General features: G+C 40.7%; 1 protein-coding gene across 1 annotated transcript in view; it reads left to right on the top strand.

Annotated features, from left to right (window-relative positions):
* LOC140140487 (E3 ubiquitin-protein ligase listerin-like) overlaps window positions 1–15,717 on the top strand; it is a 44,419-nt gene that overhangs the window by 2,438 nt on the left and 26,264 nt on the right. The window contains 10 exon segments of the mRNA XM_072162244.1: window positions 1,061–1,255; window positions 2,786–2,884; window positions 3,299–3,529; window positions 8,739–8,791; window positions 9,296–9,476; window positions 11,044–11,217; window positions 11,762–11,830; window positions 11,832–11,953; window positions 12,895–13,042; window positions 14,324–15,226. Coding sequence (XP_072018345.1) covers window positions 1,061–1,255; window positions 2,786–2,884; window positions 3,299–3,529; window positions 8,739–8,791; window positions 9,296–9,476; window positions 11,044–11,217; window positions 11,762–11,830; window positions 11,832–11,953; window positions 12,895–13,042; window positions 14,324–15,226 — 2,175 coding nt within the window.

Consider the following 15,717-nt stretch of genomic DNA (forward strand, 5'->3'; position numbering starts at 1 on the left):
GTTGTTGAAATAATGCATACTTCAACCAATAATGAGTGAATGTTTAGCAGTCAAGTTAGCTCAATCGATAAGGCGTTCGACTATGGTGCGAGAGGTGCGGGTTCGAACCCTGGCGGTGCCTAGTACGCTCTCGTGGAAAAATTGAGTTGGCTTGAAATTCCCCTGGACAAGGAACTTACTGCTAATTGTCTCGTTGTAACCCGTACGAAACTTGAGGAGCTGATCCTGGTTGCGAAGGTTATTTGTGGAATGTCTAGGGTGTGTGCTCTTGTAGCAGCAAAGTCCTTGAATTGTGACATTGTTAAATGGTTTATGGAATGATGTGGGGCCGTAGTGGTCAGCGACAACCTGTAAAGTGTGCTGAGGCTTGGGAATCAACGTCTAGGCATTGTGCCTGTGCGTAGCGCACTATAAATCACTGCGCTTTTTTTTTTTAATTCCAAAACTCTGTTCAACCAATAATATTGCAAGTCTAACCTCTTAAATGGGTATAAACTATGTACATTTACAGTTACATGGTTAAGACTTGAATGTCTCAACATAAACTTCAGAAAACTTCAACATCCTAAATTTAACAGGAGTTGAACAAATTATGTCATAACTGAATCAACACACAAAACGATAGCTCAGAGGTCATGTCTTTTACATGTATGTGCAGGCTGTTTATGGCAACAAATATGTGACACGATCAAGGGAAATGAGTCGCATGTCGCTAATATTGATTTTGAGATATTAGCAAAGAAAGTGTTCAAATTCTTTTGTTTTTACGTAACTTCGCAAAGGACAGTCGTATCACTATCAGTGTGAGGTTTTCAGTTTCTGAAAGCTCTAAATGTTCTCTTTACAAACCTATGTAAAAACTCATTTTCGACCATGGTCGACATGTGACTCATTCCCCTTGATCGTGTCACATATTGTGCACTGTGAGGATTTTATCATTTAATTTAGATGCTAACTGTGTAGATTTTTGAGACATAACGATCAGTCAAGGAAAGAAAATATTTAAGAGTTTCCAAATTTGCTGTAACTGACAATCTATTATAATTTTGTTTGCTTTTAGCCCTCCAGCAGCGCACGCACTGCCGAGCTGATGGCCCGGGAGAGTGGGGGAGCCATGGGTTTCATAGGGTTTGGCACCATGTCTGGGGATCTTGGCTACGTACCCCAGACTCAAGATGATGACTCCCAGCTGGATGGAGACTTCAGAATGGTGCTGAGAAAACTCACCAAGAAAGATGTGGTCACAAAATTGAAGGTAAATTTTATAAAATTCCAACCTGATATGTCGAAGGTTGGCTATTAGGGTGGGACGAAAAGCACTTTTTTTCTCGGATTGACTCATACTTTTGGAGAATTTTACTAGGTTACATTGCATGGACAAAAGTTTTATAAGTTTGCACAAAACTTTCAATCAGATTACTACAAAGTGCTACTAATGAAAGTCAATTCCCAGTTTTTCGTTACCCGACCCGGAAAATTGCAGGTCAAATAATTCATTATTTCAAAATATTTCACTATGTGATATTTTGCAAAGTTTCAGAGAAACAAAAACTATTTCAAACTATTCTTCATCAAGAAAAACATTTAAAGCAATAATGTGTGATTTGCATAAAGAATATATAGATTCCTATTTAAATGTTTGTTTTACTAATCACATTATCCCCTTTTAATTTCGAGCCAAACAAATGAGGTATAACAAAGAAAATTGCGATTTCATTCCAGTGCCTACAATGCGTGTACAACGCTCGCCGATTGTAACATGTTATACTACACGGAGCATCGCACTCGACTTTTGTACACATACATGTAAGCTGACATCCATGGGAGATGTTTAGCAAGCAGTTGATCGATGAACTCTGAATAAAACCGGGTCGACCCGGTTTTAATATAAAAAGTTAAATTTTACTGTTATTAAAGCACTTCAGGCTTAGTCTTTTACGTGGTATTTTAGTACACCACTGGGCATTATAATTATGCAAAAAGTAGAAATCCAAGTAAAATTGAGGGCGTCGCTGTGAAGCAAATCACACATTATGGCTTTAAGCATCTTTTTTTATGGAGGGGGTATAAATGCACTTACTCAACTGACATCATGCATGACATCTTTTGTGGCTAGTGTTGCCCTTCTGCAATCCTCAACCTTTACCACTTGTTGGTTTGGACACTATGAACCGAAGTCTTAAAATAATGAATAATGAAAAAGTCACATACTCAATCTTGAAAGAAAAATGTAATGGGAAACTGTGAATTGTCTTTCATTAGCCTAATTAAGATTTGTATGCAGTAATCCATGTTTAGATAATTCCCTATTCGCCAGCAAAGTAATTACATAATTCCTTGGTAACTGGATTATGCACCTTTTGGAATTGGTAGCACATGCCATAGACTCTGTGTTGCGATCATTTTGATCGTGGTGAAGAACTCAAAAGCGTGATCCAGTTGACATAGTGATAATCGGATTACACGTAACACTTTGCTGGCGAATACCATTGATGTGTGTAATAATGAAAGCATTAGTGTTGGCTGATCCAGATTGACTGATCCAGATTGGTTGATCCAGATTAGCAAGTGAGAAATCGGGACAATCTGAGTTGAATCGGCCTTGAATTGGGATCTGGGAAAATTTGAGCAGCTGCCGATCTCTGAAACTCTCAGTTAAACCTACGAACCACACTAAAATACAGTAGAAAGTTAAGTGCATAAATCTTTCAGCGAACATCATTCTAGTTTTGTATTTAATAATCTGATCTAGATCAAATTTATAAATATTATATACAAATTTTAGGCTCTTCAGGAGTTTGGCACTCTGTGTAAGGAGAAGGATAGAGATACTGTGACTGCTACACTACCACACTGGTCAAGACTGTATGGAAGACTAACTATTGTAAGTATATTTAGCAGAGTCCTCATCACTAGCAATCTAGAAATCTAGAAGAGCCCATATTACATCTGACTAGTTACCTGTGTTTCCTTATTTAGAAGCACATTGATTTATAGTGCGCTATGCACAGGTTTAATATAAAAAACCCACAGGCCTCAGCACACTTTACAGGAAGTCGCTGACTACTGTAGCGCATCAGGGACTTGCAGCTGAGAAGCGCACACCACAATACGCCATTGCAGCCAGGATCAGCTCCACAATAAGTAATTAGCTCCTTGCCCAGAGAAATTTCAAGTTTAAATTATTTCATGAGAACAAACAGACTGCAGGGCTTGAACTCACATTGCCAAATACTAATTAATTATCTTGATTGTTTTAGTAATTGATCCAAGTTCTCTTATTCTTTTAATTACATAGGATCATGACAAGAGAGTACGAGAAGCAACACAGCAAACATTTCAGCTGCTCGTCGAACAGGTCAAACGCAACCTTGCCCCACATTTACGTTCTCTGATGGGACCATGGCTACTAGCACAATGTGACACATACCCTGCTGCTAAGACAAATGCAAGAGCAGCATTTGAATGTGCTTTTCCACTACACAAGCAGCCAGATGCTATTGGGTTTTGCAGTGTGCAAGTTATTCAGGTAAGTGAATGTGGTTATATTCTGTGGCTCATATTTAGAAAGCAAGGAGCCGACCTGATACTACAGAAACTCTTTAATACAAAATTTGTGGGGCCATAAAAGTTAGTTTGTCTTAACAGGATTTTGTCTTATCCATCACATATTACATATGGATTCAGTGCCAGGGACCTGAAAATCAAGCTTGTCTTATTGTATTATCAGAGCTTGTATTAACAAGTTTCCACTGTATAGACCTTTTCAGCAGGTGATCGGAATCTTTGGAAATAAGTTCAGAAAGTTGTCGCATGCAGTAAACAAAACACCACAACATATCACATACTGGCGACAGCACATTCAATGATCACATGGCATGATATGATTGGTCACACCAATCATGTATCGCCGCACAGTGTCATCGCCCCGATTTCTTCATGGCAGAGATCGCCATGGTAGGTTGAATCCACAGCCACGCATGGCCATTTTGTTCCGACCTGTTTAATAGGTGTTTTTTTAATTTTTTTATGTCAAGACATATCAAGGCATTAACAGCTGTTATCGTTGCGATAAAGCTGACGGGTTAGCGCCTAGATAGCTATTAACCTCCTTTTGAAGCTGTTCCTTTTCACAATTCCAGGAATGTGAGGCGGGAGTGCATTCCATGTGCGGGCTGTAGATGGAATGAAAGACCGCTCATGACTAACAAGGTTAGATCTTGGAATTTGAACTGCAAGGTCGTGAGATCTAACTGAACGGCGAAGGCGAGGATCAGACTGGAGCTGGTCCAGAAGTAGTTGGCATAGCAATTCAGGGGCATTCCGTAGAAAATTCGATGGAACATAGTGGTGGCACCTACTGTTTCTACGGTGAGCCAAAGGCTGAATTTGAAGAGAGGAAAGTTCTTCTCCAGGGAGATCGATGATCGAGCAGCACGCCTCTGGACTGCATCTAGTTTTGACAGTGATGTAGGAGTTGCTCCATGCCATGCTGTGCTAGCATACTCCATCTTAGATCTCACCATACTCTTATAAATAATCGCTCTCTGAGCTGGCACCAAGTAGGGTGCAGCACGACGGAGGAGACCAGTGCGCTGGGCTGCTGTCTTTGCCATCTTGGTTATAACAGGATTCCAAGATAAATCACTGCTGAGGGTGAGACCAAGGAGTTCAACACTATCTGCCTCTGGGAGCTTTATACCAAAGAATTGGAGGCTAGGATGATTGCCAGCAGAATCTCTGCGGTTGGAAACTGTGATGGATTGGCATTTAGCTGCTCGAAAAGTAACGTTCCATGTAGAGGCCCATGTTTCGATCTCTAGTAGGTCTTTGTTGAGAGATGCAGCAGCAGCTTGTCTGTCCTCTCTAGACTCGATAAATGTCATCAGGGTAACATCGTCAGCATACAAGATGGAAGTATTTGTCAGCCTCTGAGAGATGTCATCTATGAATATTATAAACAGGAGAGGACCAAGGATGGATCCTTGTGGGACACCAGCATTGATCCACTTCAGACTGGACGATTTGCCATTCAGAATTACCTTCATGGAGCGGTTCGAGAGGTAGTCAGCTAACCATGCTAACAGCTTTCCAGAGAAGCTGAGAGCAGAGAGTTTCTCCAGGAGTCCAGGGTGCCAAACTCGGTCGAATGCTTTGCTGATGTCCAGGCAGACAACACAAGCTTCTTCTCTGTTGTTCAAGGTGTTGGTGAGACGCTGGGAAACATAAGTGAGGGCATCTGATGTTGAGTGGCCAGCTCTGAAACCAAACTGCTGTTTGGATATCAGCTTCTGATCGTTGAGATGTTTCCACATAGCCTTATTGACCAACTTCTCCATGATCTTGGAGAGAACAGGGAGGAGAGAGATGGGCCGGTAGTTGCTTGGTGAGTGTTTGTCCCCTTTCTTGAAACATGGGACCACATCGGCAACTTTCCATTGGGCTGGCATGTGTCCTCTGTTGAAACAGAGCTGGAAGAGCCGTGCAAGAGGAGTGGCCAGTTCAGCAGCTGCAGTTCTCAGAACTAGGCGGGAATCCCATCAGGCCCAGGCGCTTTGTTGATATCCAGTTTGGTTAGCCGTTTCCTTACTTTCTTAGGCCAGAAAGTCACACTGGAGCATTTGGTGGTCGTCCTCGGAGGAAGGTGAGGGAATTGCTTGCTGTTTTCAGATTCAGTAATGGTTGACTTGTCACTGAAGAAGGAGGCGAAGCACTCTGCCTTTTCCTTGGCAGTGATAAAAGTCTGGCCGTCAGATTTCAGGACTGGGATTTCCAATTTTCCACCCTTATCCATCAACCGGCGTGCTGTCCACCACCAAGATTTCGAACCAGTTTGGAGCTCATCTGTCATCTTTCCTCTGACCCTAGCTTTGTGAAGAGAGCATGCCTTCCTGGATATTGTGGTATACTCATTCCTTGCTCTGTTATAATCAAGGCGAGCTTCAGGAGACTGCAGGGCTTTCCATCTTCTCCATGTTTTGTTCTTTCTCTCCAGAGCCTTTTCACAGCACTCGGTCCACCACGCAGGATGGTCGACAAATGAGGGTGCAGATTTCTGTGGAATGAATCGGTGCATGGCATCAGTGATTGTGTTGGTGACATTTTACTGCAAGCCCCTTCAGGGTCATCTTTTGTGAGAAGACGGTCCCAGGGTGCACCAGCTAGCTCATTTCTCAAGGCATCCCAGTTAGCTTTCTTGTAGAGCCAGACACGTCGTGGAGGAGGATATTCAGAGAGCGGAGAAGCTTTCAACATGGTCTGGACAAGGTAATGGTCTGAAGAGCCAATGTCGTGGTCGATGGTAATTGGAGAGAACATGTTTGGAGCATCAGTGATTATGAGATCCAGGCGGTTTCCAAGTTTGTGGGTTGGCTTGTCAACAATTTGGGTGAGCACAGCATAGGTTGAAGGCTGCTTTCCCTTCTGCATCAGTGGGAGACCTACTGGCCAGCCATTCGCGATGATGACAGTTAAAGTCTCCAGCTAGAACACAGATGTTAGCATTGGTCTTGGAGATGAGGCTATCCAGATGTTTGTCATACCAGTCTATGGGTCCGATAGCCTTCTTTGGAGGACAGTAGACAAGTGAAAGAAGCAGGGTGCCACTCTTGGTAAGGATAGTAAAGACCATCAGCTCGTGCTTCTTGGGCTCTAGGTGGGTTTCCCTGACTATAGGGAGACCATTTCGATGGTATATTAGGCAGCCACCCCAACCACTGTCATCAGTTCTGTCTCTTCGCATACAGGAGTAGCCATTTAGTGAGATGAAGTGACTATCATCAGGCACTGAAGAATCCAGCTTGGATTCATCAATGAGAATAATGTCCGGTTTAGAGTCTGATGGAGTACTCCGGATTCTCGCTTCCAGTTGTCCTTTGTTAGTTCACAAGCCTCTAATATTTGTTAGCCAGATGTTCATATTAAGTATTCGGTAGTGGGTATGCGGGAGCACATTTGGTCGTTCTCGTTTGGTCAGTCCGTTTATTCGCATTATAACTTTTCGCGACATGTATGCAGAACGGGGGAGTCAGCCCCATTTCGGAGGTTGAGGAAGCACCCAACGGGAAATCCAAAAAGCATCCATACAGCACGAGGATATAAACCTCACTGCATGGAGGACATACTTGATGTCCAGAATTTGGCAAAGGTTATTCTCTGCTTCCCGGCACTGCTCTGCAACAGTGCCTGCCTTTCTTGGAGTACAAGTATAGAGCAGTGGATACTCCTATGTCCATTTTGGTCTGCTCCGCAGTTGGTTGGACTTTCGACATAAAATGTTTACTGACCTCCCATCCAGCAAGCCATTTACCCAAGCTTGAGGGTACTCTGCCTTACTGGGCCTGATCCAGCCGTTAGCATCTGTGCAGAGATGAAATGACTACAGAAGGCTCTTCCGCCGAAGATCAAACATGGCAAAAGCTGCTGCCCTAATGCCCTGATCACATTCCTACACTAAACTCTATGATTGGGACAGCAAGAAAAGAAAAGATGAAGAGGAAGAGGTAAGAATAGACACAACACAAGCTGGCACCCACACTAGCTTTTACCCGACAAAAGGAAATGGATGATGTTGTCCGTCTGTGGACAACCTTTTAGTCCACAGTCCGGATTTAATTTGACAGCGTCGCCCATTTCCTGATGCCCGTGTGGGGTTGCGCTGTCACCTTCACATTGGGGATCTGTGTCCTGTACCACCAGTGTGATATGAATTATGTGCCCATCAGTACTGGAATTCAGCGCCTTTACCCTAGTATGTGGAATAAGAACTCCCATCCTCTACGAAACTTAGGACGAAGCTCCAATCCAAAAACAACACCAGACCAAAAAACAAGCTACCAAGCCAACTAATTTGGCTCACCTTTCCTAACCAGCTGTGTTGCGAAAGGAAGTTTTAAGGTAGAGAAGGTAGACAGATAGAAGGATGAAAAAATAGAAAAGGATGAAATATAGAGTAGTGTAGGTAGGAGCATCCAAATGGGACAAAATATAGTATCCATTTGGAGAAAATCCAGCATAGATGGTAAGAATTGGCAAAAGTGCCAAAATGCTGGTAAAAGGTAATTTTCAGCTCCTCGACACAGGGATAAGGTGTCTCCCTTTTTCTGTGAGATGCATAATGGGCCGGGGGACATCCGACTAAGGCTATTGACAATAGCCTGTTGACTGACCTCTGTAGATGTCAGTGAGCATGGTATACGCCATGAGGTCATATGCTTTTAGACTGCCTCCACCAGTGGCCTATGCTGTGCTATAGTTTGGCACATATAAAATCAGAATTTTTGTCAGTTTTTGAGCTCAATATATGCACGGTTCTTTCTCAATGCGCAAGCTAACAACTATCATATCCTTTCAACACATATTCAAGTGCAAGCATCAAAAGCGACTTCTTTAGAATAACACAATTACGGGAGATATTCATCATTTTCTACTCCAGTATCCAAAGGTTTATCGTCTGAATATCAAATTGTACATAGCACATTCACATGTATCGATCCCGGGTATTGATATCAGTGTCTCTGCTGTACAATGTAATTATTAACCAGGGGATGTCGGTGTGCGCTGTGCTCTTATTTGATGCAGCATATTTAACATTGTGTCATCGGTCTTTTGTAGCAGGTATGGGGGAGGGTGAGAAGTGCTCCCCAGACAGATCTTACCGGCTAACCAGCTCGAATAATGGACTTTCATTTACATATCTTAATAACTTGCATTCCTTCATCGTTATTGTTTTATTACAGTACCTCCAAGGAAACCTTTTCAAGGAAACACCTACTACTCTGAGTGATGCTAAGTAAGTACAGAGATTGATTATGAGTGTGATCACTATTGTGTTTTCGGCCTCGGGTAAAACAATAGCACCTGTTAATTTCCAGGTCAATTTTGAGATAAAAATTGGTTATTTTTTGTTCATATTTAAAATGAAATATGATTTTGAGAGTATTAAAATTAAAATTTAATCTAACTGAAGACCAAAATTCATTTTTTTTTCTAATTGTAAATATTTGGCCAAAACTCTGGCCTGAAGTATAAAATGGGTCAAATTTTCTTGAAAAATTTGTATGAAATATGTGTCCACTTTCAGAGTATCAGAGGCATGTTTTTTTTTGAATAATTTGCCATAAAATTTGTATTAAATCGCAAATTTAAAAAAAAATCAAAAATTATTTGATATTAGAAGGACATTCCTTGTATTCAGAATACAATTTGATATGTCTGATGTGCTCTAAAGTCCCACAAAAACACTGTGCAAACGTTGCTATCCGATTCTTTAATAATATATTTTTTTATCCTGCAGCACAACCACACCAGAGGAGCAGGAAGAGAAGTACCTGCGAGTCATCTCCTCTTCTATGCTTGCATTAGGAGAACTAGTGTCCATGGTAACTGAGAAATACTTGACCAAAGTGTCTGAGCAATTAGCAGACATATTGGGTGATGGGAAATTGTGGAAGATGGGGAAGCACCAATCACCTATGGTAAGTAAAAGCCCAAATATGTCAAGAATTAGGTGATAAGACCAGGGAGGGGGGGTATCAAAGATGATTTGATACCCCTAGTGGGAGTCTCTGTCTTAGTGCTAGTCTCGCCCATAATGGATTGAGCATGGATACCCAGCCAGAATCCAAGAACCCACTGGGCCAAAAAGAAAAAAAGACAAATAATTGTTTTTACTGTAGCGCAGTAAATTTTTGCACAATGCATTATTACATGAGAATCGTAACCATACACTATTTCTTAACATTAAAGCTTGCTGATTGCATTCTGAAGTAATCTATAGTAGGAATTCCAATTAAATGAATGCAGCTTTCAACAGCTGTACTCAATCCCACCGCGATCGTCTATCGCACATTTCAAACTACATCGTGAATGCACAACCTTGGATACAATACTAACCAATCACGAGTGCGTTGGCATTGTTGTATTCACTTCTACGTTGCTCATGCACAGTCGCACACGCTGGCGTACATCAAGCAGTGTACGCAAAAAAATGTCACGCTATTGAAAGCTGCGTTCATTCAATTGGAATTGCTACTATAGAGGCACACTAATTTTTCCTGTATGAGTAACAGGCAAATATGACAGAGTCGGGACTCCCCATATCTAACGTCTATGGTCCAGGCAATACATGTATATTGCGCTATTCCAGTTAAATCTATATACCCCCTATGGAAGACATGACCCACAGTGTCAACACCCTGTATTATAAATATTTTTTTCCATACAGCTCAATACTCCGTTGAACTCAATATTCTATTATTGACACAGATAAAGAAAGTTTACATATGCATTGTGTTATAGGACGTCCACCTGGAACTTAACTGAATGGGCTAAACGCGTTCCTTTATACCTATAAAGTATAATTGTCATTCTCAAAATTAAATATATCTCAATTTTTACTTTGGATTTCAAATTTTTTACTTTAAAAATGCAGTAAAAGATATCCACAGCAAGCTGCAAGGCCCCGCTAATTAGTGTACTGCGTTTCGAGTGAGTGTACTGGAAACAAAACCCTGGTTTTACCTGAAAACAATTTTTTTTCTTGTAATAGAAACATCATATGGGGTACTAGAGCATGCACAAATCGTAATAATGTGTAGAATATAGAAACGCTGTGGTATCTCATATGATAGTCATGGTATGCTTAGCCTGAGTCCCTCGGCCTATCTCGAACAAAATCGTGATGCGTTGCTGTTAAAAAACGAGAGGATTCGCTGTGCTATCACAGCAATTTTTAACACGAAGATATAGGGATGATGACGATGTGTGACTGTAATCTCCCACATACAGGGTGTAAATTTCAAATGAAGTCACACATTCAGGTAACCCTATTTGAAATTTACACTCCCTGTGCGGAAAATTAAGGTCATGTCTTCCACAGGCAATGTATGGATTTCAACTGGATAAGCCCATTTGAACGAATCAAAACCTGTTTTTGATGTTTATAGTTTCTACTCCCCTTGTCTTACATCTATGGTCCATGCCAATACATGTATATTTAAAACCTGTTTTGGATGTTCAGTTTCTACTCTTCTTATTATTCAGGTGAGGGCAGCATTCTTCTCTCTCCTTGGTTCCATCTGCAAATACATGCCGTCCGTGGCAGAGACACATTTTTCTCGCATTTCACCGGCGTTGCTAGGTAACCTTGATGAGTCGGAGTCAGCTGTGGTGTCGGCCTTGTGGGAAGCTGTTTTGATTCTCGTCTCCCAACTACCTGTAAGTTGTAAAGTTACTGTCACTTTAGTTTAAGCTGAACTTGATTGCTTTTGCAGAAAAAACATCGGGCACTTGCTCTTTATCAACTTTTGCAGAACGATATTGCTTTTGTAAAAGCTTTGTTTGAAAAATTGTAATCTCCAGAGTGATGTCGCTGACATATGAATTGCATTGACCAATCATTGCTATAACCTGTCTCAATTATTTTGCTGATTAATTTACGTTTCTAGATCATCAACTTCCGGTTGAATAAAACCATGACAATAATTATCAACATCAGTGAATGTCCTTGATTAAATTGTACTTTTGTGGTATTTCAATATTGTTAATAAAATTTGAAAAAGACTGTCATCTGCAAGTGAGTTTGATTGTATTAGCCTAAGATGAGTAATACTTTCTCCAAAAAACAAACAATAGAGTTAATGGTTTTCCTGAGAAAGCAACTGAGAAAAATCTAGGATGTGATCTTAAGATACAGACACAAACCGGCAAACTGAAAAGATCAAACAGTGTTGATAAAAGAATTCATTTTCTTTAAATGTAGGATTGCTGGTCACATGTAAATCCAAGAAAAGCGGTTCTACCAAAGCTGTGGTCATTTCTTCGTAGCAATTGGTCATGGATACGCAGCCACCATCTTTCCCAGCCTTCTTCCATTCCTAAGCAAGATTCCAGCTGATGTCATTGGAGATGGAGTAGCATTCTATGGAGAATTTTTCGGCCATTTGAAAACAGGGTAGGTGCAAATGGGCTATTCCAGATGAAATGCATACTTCCCTATGGAAGACATGATCCTAATCTTTCACACAGGAGCCATGTTCAGACGTGGGTACTAGTCGGCGTAAATTTACACCGGCATACCAAAGAATTTACCCAATTTCACACGCACACGTTCACCCCCACCTACTCGGACTAATTTACCACAGGCTCGCAGACAAATTTAACACGACCTTCACAGGGGACCATTGAATACTCAGAGTAACTTCCAGTATACACAGATATGCATACACATTGTTGCTTTCAACAAGTGGCACAAGTTCCAATGTGATTGGGTATCATCGAAACGCCCAAAAGAAATTTGTTTATTTATCTGTCAAAACAAATTGTTGCTGACAATTTTCTAATTTTTTTGTACGCCGCAATTTGTTCTTCTGCATGATTTGTTAATGCTTTTTTTTCAACATTTTACTGCTAATTTCTCCACGCCTACCTCTTGCATCACCACTGTTTGCCGATCAACAGCATGGAGCTCAGTGGCAAATAGAATGATGAAAAAGCTTAAATTCTGATCTTTCCCTCAAACCCGACAAAAAGTCACCAGTTCGTTGTGAAAGGTCACCTTACTCTGACTAGTCATGTTTACTTGTTCACACAGACAGCTACTCCGACCCACCAGGTCGTGTTTACGTGTTACTCCTGACAAAAGTCAGGGGTAAATTGGTCGTGGGAAGGTTGGAGTAGCTTAACACGACTAGCGTTTACATTGGCACTCCTTCAACATTTCACATGAACTTCCGCCGACCCATCCTTACTCCAACCCTACTCTGACCTTCCGCCGAGTGTAAAACCCTGCGTAACCCAGCATAACACAAATACATTTGTACATGCTCAGAGTAGACGACTGAAGAATTTAGTCTAATCAAATCCTGTTGTTATACTTGTCTTTCTTTCATATAGATTGTGTAAAGATAGTGTGTCAAAGACGCCTTTAGAGTTGGAAGCTGTCGTCAAGGCCTACATGGAATGCCTCAGATATGTGATATCACGTAACTTGAGTATGGAGGAAAACTGCACCAAAATACAGAACATGTTGATTGAAGACCATGTAAGTGAGCGTATTAATTTTGCCATATTTTGCAAGAATCAAAGTTTGATTATTTCATGTTTATGTGTTGAGAATCATCTGGGAATCATGTGATTCTCTTAACAGGTGTCGATGAGGTTCAGCTATGCTTTGATCAGTTTGTAATAGGCGGGAATTGTGAGGCTTATGTTTACCTGCACTTCAAAGTAATCCCACTTAACTTGTGTGTCTGTGCATAATGCGTTCATCACACATTTCGCAACACAATGTGCATGTTGCTGTTGTGATGCTTTCAGTTGTACACATGCTATTCTATATCAATACTTTGTGTTATCAAGGCTTGCCTATTCCAAGCTGAATCAAGTTTAACTCATGTGTTCTCATTTATAAATGCAAGGGCGATATTGGGCCAAACATTTCAAACAAAAGATCTTGCTTCAAGGCCATGCATTTTGTTATGTTTCCTTTATATTGGAGAGCAATTCAAGGGTCAAACTTATTTGGTTGGTGAGCCGGACCACCATACCGCTTATTGAGAACCCCTTAGCTATGTTGGTGCTGGATGGGCAAATGTGGTTATTGTGTGCTGATTGCACAGTTGCAGCAGTATTCAGCCTGTGTGAGTAAGTGAGAATAAGCCCATGTGAATAAGTGAGAATAAAGTTCACTTAATCTGACAGCCACATTTGCACCTTCAATCACCTTGCAGCTGAAGTCTATTACCCCATGTAGACTGTGTATTAGCAGTTCCAGAGGAATAGTGGCATGCTGGGCAAAATGTCCAAGTAAGACAAAATTGCAAAATTGACTTACACAGGTACAAATGCACGCAAAATTTTGCAACTGTTATGCTTAAAAATGGACCAAGACTGTGACCTATACATGTATAAAACAGGCCAAAAGGAAAACACACATCACAAATTTTAATCAATTTTGTCCCAATATTTCCAACCAGAGGGGGTTATTTTCCGCACCTTTAAAAGTTCATATTTAAATTTTAACCAATTCTGTCCCAATATTTCCAGCCAGAGGGGGTAATTTTCCCCACCTTCAAAAGTTCATATTTACTATATGCCATTGTTAGTTGCCTTTCAAATATAACATCCCATTACAAAAATGTTCAGAGGTTGGTTCACCTGTTTCTTGATGGTCCACACTTCATCAGTCCAAGCCAGGGTAATGGGACATATGACATGTTTCAACTTTGTAACAGAAAATCTCATTTTCCCTCTCCTTCAGTATCAAAATATCCCACAGAAAGTTTGTGTTGAATTATAACAGTCTTGCTTTTAATTCTTTCAGATTTTGGTGCTCCTGGAGTCGTCCATCGTTGAATACAACTCACACCTATCAACTACCTCACTGTATTCTCAAACCACCACGCTGATATCATATCTACAAAAACAAACCATCACAGACCAATCAGAGGCTAGTCAAGCTGCTAACAATATCTTAAGACTTCTTTGGGATAATATCACCAAACTATGCCTGACTGAAATCGACATTCATGCGGAGGCCGCATCAGAATTTATTGATCGTATCGTGTTTCTACTGTGTAATCTTGTTTCACCAGAAAGAGCCGAGCAGCTATTGAACAGCCAAAAGAAAGTCAGTGGTGTTAAATTTGATTTGGAAGAAAATGCAAGTGGCATCAGGAAGGATCAAATGGATGATCAATTTGAGAGGTCAAAGGTTGAGAGTCAAGAGAGAACTGAGGTCATAGCTGGAGCAGCCATTGGTGTAGCTTATGTGGCTGATATTTCAGACGATTTAGTTGAACTTGCATGTCGAGTCACCAATTCTGCTATGATGGCAGCAAAGGCAAACAGTTCACTACCACATATAGAATTCTTATCCAAAATAGTCGCCATATTTCCAATTACATCAGTCTTTGATGAAGTTTTGAATGTAAATAGCTGCCTTCAGTCAGATGTAGCAAGTGCTGAATCATCTGATCAGAAAAGTGCAATTTCACATGACAATGTTCATGCAGCAGCTATGGAATGTTTTCAGCAGGTGTTCTCACCATGGGTGCTGAATTTGGATGGCGATGGTGGTAGTGACATGAAGCAAGAGACTGGGTCTGTGGTGGATATGCTGCATGTTGTGTTGCATTGTGTGGAGAATGCGCACAAGGCAGCTATATTAGATGAGATATGCTGCAATACTAGGAGCCCACTTGTACTACACAAACTTGTTACAAAGGTAATGAGTTTCATAAAAGCTAATTCTCAATTATTTCATATAGTTTTCTTCCCTTTTGAAATTCATACATAAATTTCAACTCATCTCATGATTACAAGTTCAGAACGAGAACCGCTCCCATCCAAAAAACGTGATGACCAGGTGTCAAGGTTAGTGACTATTTTAAACTGTTGCGATTTGGTTATTCACAGCATCTTGCAAATGGTAGTGTTTGCAAAAATTGCATTGATCATTTCATAGCATATGTGTAGAAGAATTCAAATATCACAGATATACTTTTGTAGGTCCTGTGGTTCTTGAGTTATGTTGCAAAGAGGGCTAAAACAACAACACTTTTGTAAAACGTACATAACTCATTAACAATAATAATCAAGCAAGTTTTCAAAGAATATGATTTGTAGAAAAACGTTTTGCAAAACATCAAAGTGTTACTGTTCAATAATATATTGGTTTAGATAATGAAAATTGATTTTTTGGCTGTTTCGACCAAC

The sequence above is a fragment of the Amphiura filiformis genome, chromosome 19, assembly GCF_039555335.1.
Source record: "Amphiura filiformis chromosome 19, Afil_fr2py, whole genome shotgun sequence".
Taxonomy (NCBI): Eukaryota; Metazoa; Echinodermata; class Ophiuroidea; order Amphilepidida; family Amphiuridae; genus Amphiura; species Amphiura filiformis.